This window comes from Symphodus melops (assembly GCF_947650265.1).
Source record: "Symphodus melops genome assembly, chromosome: 12".
NCBI classification, from domain to species: Eukaryota; Metazoa; Chordata; class Actinopteri; order Labriformes; family Labridae; genus Symphodus; species Symphodus melops.
Genome location: NC_136702.1, coordinates 9748846 through 9758303, shown reverse-complemented (window position 1 = coordinate 9758303; position 9458 = coordinate 9748846). Strand labels below are relative to the sequence as shown.

Sequence of the window (9458 nt, the reverse complement as noted above, 5' to 3'; positions counted from 1 at the left end):
AAGAATAACATGACATGACACTTACCGAGTAGGCATTTTTTTTAACAAACTTACATTTCCAATATGGTAGGAGAGGTTGTTGTTGTTGAGCGGATTGTTGTCATGTCCCCGCAGTGCCTGTAGTGGTGCTGTGAGGAGTCTGCTGTGGATCCTACAAAAATCCTCAGCAGCCTACCTTCGGCTTGTAATTTGCTCTGGATTGCCTACATTTACATGCATCCTTATTTCTAGTTATTCTGAGCTCGATGAAGATCACTGTTAACTAGCCTATCTCGATTATCGACACACAAATAGCCTAGCCGATCCTAGGAGTCTTTTCGGCCGTCTATCTGGAGCGAATACCTTAAAACAGCCCATACCAGTTTAAGGTAAGCGAACCCGTCTGCAGCCTCGGTCTCGATTTCTGAGCTAACAGCTTTACCCAGACTGAAGTGGGGCTAGGCGTTCAACTCTAGACCGCTGTGCTATCGGTGCTAAAGGCCTGCAATTGATGAGTCATTTATTTTATAGCTTTGGTTGTGACCAAATGACTAAATAGGGTTGGGAAGAGGTGGGATGTTTGCCAGTTTTCTCCTTTTTCGTGTCATGTAGATTCCTAACGTCACATAATCTAAACGTAGAGGCCATACATTCATATCGATTATAACAGAGGCCTTCGCGGACAGGCCTTAAGCCTCGTATTTAGACCCTTTGTTTCAAAGTATTTGCCTTTAAATGTATCGTGTTCGTATCCACAGATATGTTACGGCCACAGTTGATGACATTTCTGTTATTTTCCTTCCGATTATGCTTGCAATTTCAAACGTTAAACTGAACTGAAAATAAACCTTTTATAGTGTTACCAATTGCTCATGTTTCCGTTTCCTGGTTAGCTACCGCCTACTAATTTGTGTTTTTAGCTTTGATAGCTTGCTAGCTTACCATCAAATTTGAATTCGTCTTTTTTTATTCGTTGAATATATGCATACCCCTCAGTATGGTAATAAAGTTACGTGCCATAGATCAAAACGGGGTTTAATGTTGAACACATATATGTGTATATTTTCTCAGAGTATATTTTTCTTTTGGCTCAAAGCTAAGTCGCCCGACTAAAAATGGTAGTTAAGCTAGCTAACGTTAGAAACCGGTAGCTACCTGTCCGGTTTTCCGTCTTTACCTGAAATAGTTTACTACCTACAAACATGAAATAAAATGTGCCGAGCAGATCCTTATGTTCATACCAAACATGTACCCCAGCAACTAGGACCCTAGCACACTGAAAACCAACTTGTAAACATCACATTTAATCGAGCAGCTACGCTAACTTATGAAGCTGAGAGGCTAATGCTGTAATTATAGTTAGAGAATATTGTGATATACCTGTGGATATATACACCTGTGGCTTCTGGTTGTTGATCACGACGCTTCACATTTACAAATGTATTTTGTTTGTGATAAACTGAGAACTCACACGCTGGTTTGCGATAGTTTATTTTAACTTTGTAAAGCAGACTTCGGTCATTGAGTTTTACCACTTTTAGGTTTAAGCGCTATTTAAATAAACATGAAATATTAACTGTTTACCAGCATTTTATCATTACGATAATTTGAACCTGAAAACGAGAGTGTAAAAGCAACTAAGTAGGATAACTTAGTTTGGACTATACGTTTTTTTTACATGTATTATAATATTATTCTAATGTTTTTGAATTGCAGAACAATATTTATTTAATTATATTGTTGTTTTTTTCATACTGATTCTTATTTCATCCCTAAAGGGCAAACCGTAAGCTGCTATGTCGTTGATTGTTTCTTGGATCTTGACCCTGTATGTGCATGCATGGTTACCTCTGTAGTATAAAGTGTTTATGATGTAATTCTTGGTTTCCTTCTGACTTTATCCCATCAGCTGATGTTGTCACGAACAAGAGTAACGTGATGTATGAAGGCAAACACATACACTTCTCAGAGGTGGACAATAAGCCGTTGTGCTCATACAGCCCGAAGCTCTGCAAGCAGCGCAGACTAAATGGCTATGCTTTTTGTATACGGCACGTTCTGGAAGATAAGACAGCCCCCTTCAAGCAATGTGAATATGTGGCCAAGTACAACAGCCAGAGGTGTACCAACCCCATCCCCAAGTCTGAGGACCGCAGGTGTGTGTATATATAAATAAATATATGTGTGCACACTTTATGTGGAGAACATAACGTGACTTTGCGAGCATCGTGTTCTGATGACATCTTGTTTTTTCAGATACTGTAACAGCCACCTGCAGGTTCTGGGCTTTATCCCCAAGAAGGAAAGAAAAAAGAAACATGATGCTTTGGAGGATATGCGCTCACGGGCTCACCTGGAGTCTGTGGCTCTCAACATAACTGTGCCCTCTTTAGCTCTGAAAACCCCCAATGGCTTAGATGAACTTCCACCATCTCCCCCCTGTACACGCCTGTTACCCCTCCCTGATGGGGAGCTCTTGGACCCTTTTGCCTTTTATGAGGATGACACAGACGATGAGGAGATGGGAACTCCTCGGAAGGTTAACGCCATCAAGAAGAAACTGCAGAGTCGCATGGTGCTCAACCAGAAGCTCTGTCATGACACGGACCTCTTCCAGGCACCCTCTGAGCACTTTAGTCCCTCCCCCATCTCCCGTGTTCACTCCTCCTCGCCGATGAACACTCATCTCCCACGGCAGCAGTCAGGTCTTCTCCAGCCGCCCCAGCACTCCGGCGTGACTTCCTTCATCTTCCCAGGAAAGCAGCAGGGTTTATTATGCAATCCATCACCACCTCAGACGGTCAACTTTCTGCCTCCGGGGATGCCAGCTAATGCAGCACCCAGTCCAGTACAACCCTCTGGGCCATCACTCAGCAGGAAAATGCCTTTCACTGCCACTCACTTGCCTGTCAGTTGCAAGGACAGTGGCAGCAGCAATCAGCGGCATGTGGTCGTCATGCATCCTGCTGCCTTCTCACCTTCTGCCAGCTGCCTGGCCAGGTTGCAACACCTGGTACAGCTCTGTGCCAAGAGACACCGGGAGCATGGTGACCTCTTTCCTCACCTAGGTGTGCTCATTTTACCAGCATTTAGCACTTACTTTCAAACACTAAACATATACATTCACATTTAGTTGCCAGACTCATCTAACTTCTTTCAGATACAGTGTAGCATTTCAGATTTGAGGTTGCTGAGATAGACGAGCTGCTCTAACAAGTTGTCTTCCAGGATTGGACTGGTCTGAAGACAGTGCTGATGAAGACGATGATGAAGAGGAGGCTGTGACTTTTGTTCCTTTCCTGAACTCTTGGAGACCCCAGAATGGGTTGGTACCCCACAACTTAATACCCAGTTTGCACGCTTGTTAAGAGAAGGGTTAGGGTAAGACACTGAACACCAAATCGAGTCAGCAGTGTGTGAATGTTCCTGGATCCACTTAATCTAGCATCAGTGGGAGAATGAGGTTTGAATGGATGAATATGATAGTCAGAAGACTAAAAAAGGTTTTATAAGCACAGTCCATTTACTATGTCTGAACTGCTATCGACTCTTTTGAAATAGGCTTGAAGACGACAGAGGTTCATCTCGGAGAACACGGCTACTTCGCTTTTGCTCGTACCTCCGGGAGAAATACAAGCACATGTGCCGGGAGGAGAGGGCGAGTATCCGCCAGAAGAGATACCGCTATGCCTTCCGGAAAGCCTTGCTGCATGCTGCCAGTAACAACCCTGACTGTGCTGGGCAGCTGATCCAGGAGTTACGTGATACCTCTCGGAGCTCCTCCAGGTATTCTCACCAATATATTTGCAGTCAGTTTAAAAAAACCAATACTAATTCATTTTAATTTGTGCAACAGTTTACATGGAAACGCATGTCAAAGTGCTTCAAAAACAAACAAAAAAACTGTGCATAATTTCTGCCTGTGTTGGTATGTGCAAGCATAGATAAACCAGAAAAAGTCTCCATCAGCCGACAACAAATAGAAGTTACCGTACATTGTCGTGCTCTCCTAAGTTGATTGGCTGCATCAAGTCTGTGCTGCTTTTTGGCTTTGTCATCTTGCAGTCTTCATCTCATAATTGAATGTGTGCATAACACAATGAACATGAAGTGTTTTTTTTTTTCCTCAGTCCTCTTGTGTGTTTGCTTCCTCAGTGATTCTCCAGCAAGGCAGCAGAAGACCGATCCAGGGACCTGCACCGGCAGCACAAAGGGACAGGCCTGCAACAACAGAGCTTTGCCCTTCACTCAACACTGCTTTCAGCGTATCCTGTCCACCAAAAAAAATGCCTGTTCAGCTCTGTTGCTACAGTGACTCATTTTTGACTTCAAGTTGGCTATTATCACATTCTTTCCGGCGTTCTTGTTTTGAAAACACACCGTCTTGTATAACTTCTCACCTTTGTGATTGAGTGCTGTGAGCCCAGTGCCCTGTGTTGTCTTGGGCATTTGGTTATTTCCTTGATTGTTCTCTGTAGATATTCTGTTGAATCGTTCCCAGCAGCTCTTTGCGAGTTGCACAGCCAAATTTGCAGATGGTCAGCAGTGCTCCATCCCCGTGTTCGATATCACGCATCAGACACCACTCTGTGAAGAGCATGCCAAAAAAATGGTGAGCTAAACTTCAAGGTAGAAGCAATTTGGGAGTACTTTAAAAAAAGTGACATGAGAAGATGGTACCAGTCTTGTCTTTAGCATAAACGGAAGCTAACTTGGCTTTTCAACCAGACTTAAAACAAGGAAACGACTTACCTGGTTCGTCTGTGGTAACTCTTGCTCCGCTTCACACAGGATAACTTCCTGCGAGGGGACGGTAACAGAAGAGTGCAGCACCAGCAGCAGCAACAGCGAAAGCCACGTAAAAAGACCAAACCACCGGCGCTCACCAAAAAACACAAAAAGAAGAGGAGGAGAGGACCTCGGAGGCCACAGAAACCCATCCCTCCGGCGTTGCCGCAGGGGAACCTGGGAATGCCTTCTACAAGCCTCGCCATGCCATCACAGGCCAGCATCAGGTCTGCTTACACCGTAGTCAATGATGACTTTAAAATAGCGAGCCGTATTCAGAGGGTCTTACATCTCATGGGTCATTAATCTTTTTTTGGTGGGTGGGGGTTGTGTTTGTTGCAGGAGCCCTTCAACTCCAGAGCTGAGCACAGATGAGCTACCTGACGATATCACCAATGACATGGCAGACATTCCTAATGACCTTGAGCTAAACCAGGAGGATTTCTCTGACGTTTTGCCCAGACTACCTGATGACCTGCAGGACTTTGACTTGTTTGAAGGTTGTCATAAAGTCGTCTGTCATGTAACACTTTTCTTTAATGTGTCAAAAAAAAAAAGCATTCCCTCTGATTTTAAACTAAAAAAACCATTGTTGTCTCTGTAGGTAAGAACGGGGATTTATTGCCCACCACAGAGGAGGCAGAGGAGCTGGTGCGTGCTCTGCAGGCTATGGGCTCCTACCCAGACTCCCTGGTGTGCCTAACCTCCATAGGAGACCTGGCCCCCTCTGAAGGAGTGGACCACAGAGCGATGACTGTGTTCTCGGGTCCGGTCCAGCCAGGTGGGATGGGGGATCTGCTGAACAGCCGCATCCCCACAGAGAACTTCACGAGCCTCGAGCTGGAGGACAACCTACTGCAATCCACCGGGGGCCAGTTTCCTCCCTCACTGCCATCTCAGCCTGCAAACCAGCCCCCAACGTCGTGTTCCAACCTGACCTCATCCTCCTCTACCGTAGCCCCCTCTGCCACCTCCCTGCTCACCCAGACCTCCATCACAGAGCGAACGTTTTCCCGGACAAACGCGCCACATGTGCTGACAAAGTCAGACGCGCCCACATCCTCTCCGCAAGGCAGCCACTTCAGCAGTGAACATGTGCCATCCCCGTACAGTGACCACATGTCCTCTCCCCATGCCAGCTCCTTCCAAACAGATCCTCCTCTACTGCTGGAAGTCCCTCTCAGTGGGGCACCAGGACCCCCGCGCTCATCGTGGAACAATCTCCCTCTCCCCCTCACCGACCCAGCGCAGTTTGGCAATCTCATAGGATCAGAAAGTCATCTCATATCCACCTCCCTGTCCACTCCCCCAGCCACCACGCACTCTGTGACGCTGCAGCCCATGGCTGCCCTCTCGGCGATGTCTCAGAGCGGCCTGACGGGCCTGACAACTCCCTCTGCCCCCTCGTCCTCGTCACACGATCTCCTGACCTCCACACAGCCCAAGCAACAGCTCCCTCAGTTCAGCGCGGCCTTCGGCCATCAATTGGCCTCCCACAGTGGCATCCCGAAAGACGTTCAACCCAGCCACAGCTCGACAGCGCCCCCGGCTGGCTTTTCAATAGTTAGTGCCGTTGCTGCAAGTGCCAAAAGCGCCACACCACCTTTTAAGCAAAGTAAATAAGAGTAGGCACCTTGCAGCAGCTGCATTATGGTCTGTGGACTCACAGCAACTTAAAATCCTGTTGACCCCCACCCTCCCTCCCCTCTCTCCATCTGCTACATGTGTGCAATGTGGTAAGCGTGCACTTTTTGACAATGAATTTGCACAAACCTCAGATTATCCTAAATGTTTTCTATTTCCCTTCTTTTACTCTGAAGGCAGTCGGTCTCTGGGATTTGAAGTCAATGTGAGTCCACTAGTTTTATGCCTTGTGGTTGCCTCAGCAGGGGGTAATAGTAACACTCTGATGAAATGAACAGGTGAAAAATAGGTGGAAGGACCATGAGAGAGATTGCGGTCCCTTTGCCACTTAAAAGTCCTGTTTGGTATGATCCAATGTACCCTGCCTTGCTCAGATGGCCATTGCATTTACCCTCTCCACCTGTCCCTCACACCGCTTCTGTCACCCTCAGAAAAAGAAGAGTATTGGTTGTGATCTTTGTGACCCATTATGTTTCAAGCTATTTAACTGTCATCATGATATAGAATCTTACTAAGTCAGATTTCACATTCATATGGATTTACCAAAATACTTTTAAACAGCTGTTTTTATATTGTGTATTGTATATTGTGCTCATTTATTGGTTTGCTCAGAAGTAAAAAAAATCTGACCTCACCATTGGCTGTGGGACTCTGAGTTGCCTCGTAGACACTTGAAGGTAAATTTAGTTTCTTAAAGCAATAAATGCATTAACACAACGCGACGCATCATAAGGTATTTTATTGGTCTCATTTCATGTAGCTTCATTTACTGAATCTAGGAGGAATCAGGAACAGATTTTGGCCTCTGTAATTGTTGTAAACGTTTTATTTTACAACACTTTCTCTCAGAAGTAGAGCCTCTAGAGATCAATGATCAGGTCAGCCTAACTTCTGCTCGGGAGTGGATTTTAACGGCTAATACACGAGTTTCAGTGTTAATGTTTGGGGTGATGAAGGCGCAACCCAGGGACTTTAAGTGTCTACTCTAAAGGGGCTCTGTGCTCCACTTGTACAATGGTCTTTAAGGACTGTCTCGTCAGAGATGAAGCAAATTCAGTTTCAAGACTTCAAGGAGACTCATGATTAAATTCCCAGTGAAAGTGACGTTGGGATTTAAAGTCTGTTTTACTCAATTATTAAGTGTTTTTTTTTATAGCTAAATGCAAACCTGAGCTCTGATTTTAACTCAAATTGAAAACTCAGCTCCTCCCCTGACTGTTAACAACTCACACAGCAGTACAACTTTGGCTTTTAATAGATGTCATTGAAGACTTTGGGCAGATTGTCAGACATTGTTGAGTATTAGGTATATAGAGTAGAAGTCTCTATCTTGGGGTTTGTCGGTGAATTATTGAGTAGCAATGGATTGAAGTTATTTGCGATGTATTCAGTGGAACATGTGTCTTGTGGAATGAGTCTTTTGTCTTTAATGGCTATCAAAAATGCTTGTGAAGTTCTCTATGAAGTTAGAGGGATCATTGTTCGTCTGCTGTGTATGCTGTCAAGTTTGTTTTTGAAGAATAACCTAATGGAGAATGTTTTTGATAGCTATTAAACTCCAGGAGGAAGTCTGAGATTGCATGGGGCAGCGTAAATAATATCAGTGTATTATGGTCACTGGCTTGATTCTCGGTGGTATAAATCATAGGAATATCTAGACATCACCGTTTCATTTCATTTCCATCGAGAGATAATGTATGTTTTTTTTTTTTTCAACATAAATTTGCACAGAAGTGGCAGGAGGCCGGTGGAGTTTCACGTCCTGTGTCTGTCATGCCTTTTTTTTTTTTTTTTTTTTCCCGTTGTTGCTTGGACGCTCCTTAAATGAACACCTGTCATCACTGAGAGCCTGCACCAGAACCCCCCCCCCTCCCACCCCCCCAATTTCCAGCTGTGAGGAGGCCCAGTTCTGTCTCTCCCTTCCAAAGAGAAAACACATTCTGAAGTGTAAACCCGTAGCTCCACCAGAGACAACACGGCCTCTCAGATACTGCGGTGTTGCAACCAATAACCGTGAACACAGTGCCCCCCCCCCTCCACCCCCCAAAAAAAGTTAAATTCAAACAATTATTGGAGATGTTTGCAAGACATTACTGCTGTATCCACATAGCATGAGATGAATCACTGCACATGTGTCGTCCTCCCCCCACAAAAAGAAATCACGTAGAACAAAACGAAAACAGGGCTCGTAGGCACATTTAACGGCTTGAATTCAGAAATGGCTGACAAATTCCTATACTCATTGAATGTACTGTATTACTGTTTTTAAAGATAGGATGAGCTAATCTAGTCACCTTTTGTTATTGGTCCTTGTTTAATTTGTCTAAGGTATTTTTTGTATACAAAGGTTTACATTTTTATGTATATTTTCTTGTGTACAAATGATGTAATATGTGTACAAACACTGTATGTAATATCTGTATATAGTGTGAGAAATTGGATCTTTTGTTTTTGGATGTATAAATAAAACTTGCTGTGAGGTATTTGCTGACATTGTTTGCTGTGTTTTTTTTTCTTTTCTAAACAGGTGACACATTGTTTCCGTTACACATGAGATAAGTGGTTACATGTCGGCCGCCACAAGCTTCTCTACAGCTCGGAAACTCAAATCTTTCCATGCATATGGAAATAACAATGCTGCATTTTCAGATAAAAGGGTTTCGGAGAGGTTAGAATTCAGGTAAAATGAGGGTTAAAGGTGTGAGAGGCCACATGGCATTGTTTCTCACAGAGATATCTGCACAGACTGTGAGATGTAACTGCTCAAAAATGTCAGTTGAGGTGAGTTGAACAATTTCCAAAACCTGGCTACAAGTAAAGCTCACCACAATGGCTTCTTAGTTTTCAGCAGCTCTCATTTTAACTGGTCTCTGCAGATTGATTAAACCCACAAGTTAATGACTTTTAAGTGTCTCATTACCAGAAAACGTTCAAAGCTGCTCAGGTTTAATTGGACTTACTAATCGTGTCACTTTCGTAAAACGTTGCTAAAATTCCAAAGTTCAAGTTCAGATTTTTAAAAACTAAATGTAATAAACCGTCACGAG

General features: G+C 44.2%; 1 protein-coding gene across 1 annotated transcript; it reads left to right on the top strand.

Moving 5' to 3' along the window:
- The first annotated feature begins 22 nt into the window (after positions 1–22).
- Positions 23–8902, top strand: ino80da (INO80 complex subunit Da). The gene is made up of 10 exons (XM_079357383.1): positions 23–368; positions 1889–2135; positions 2236–3047; positions 3208–3304; positions 3541–3765; positions 4135–4244; positions 4458–4591; positions 4771–4994; positions 5110–5267; positions 5372–8902. The coding sequence occupies exons 2-10, from the start codon at positions 1918–1920 to the stop codon at positions 6388–6390; spliced, it is 2997 nt and encodes a 998-aa protein (XP_079213509.1). The 5' UTR covers positions 23–368; positions 1889–1917; the 3' UTR covers positions 6391–8902.
- The last annotated feature ends 556 nt before the right edge of the window (positions 8903–9458 follow it).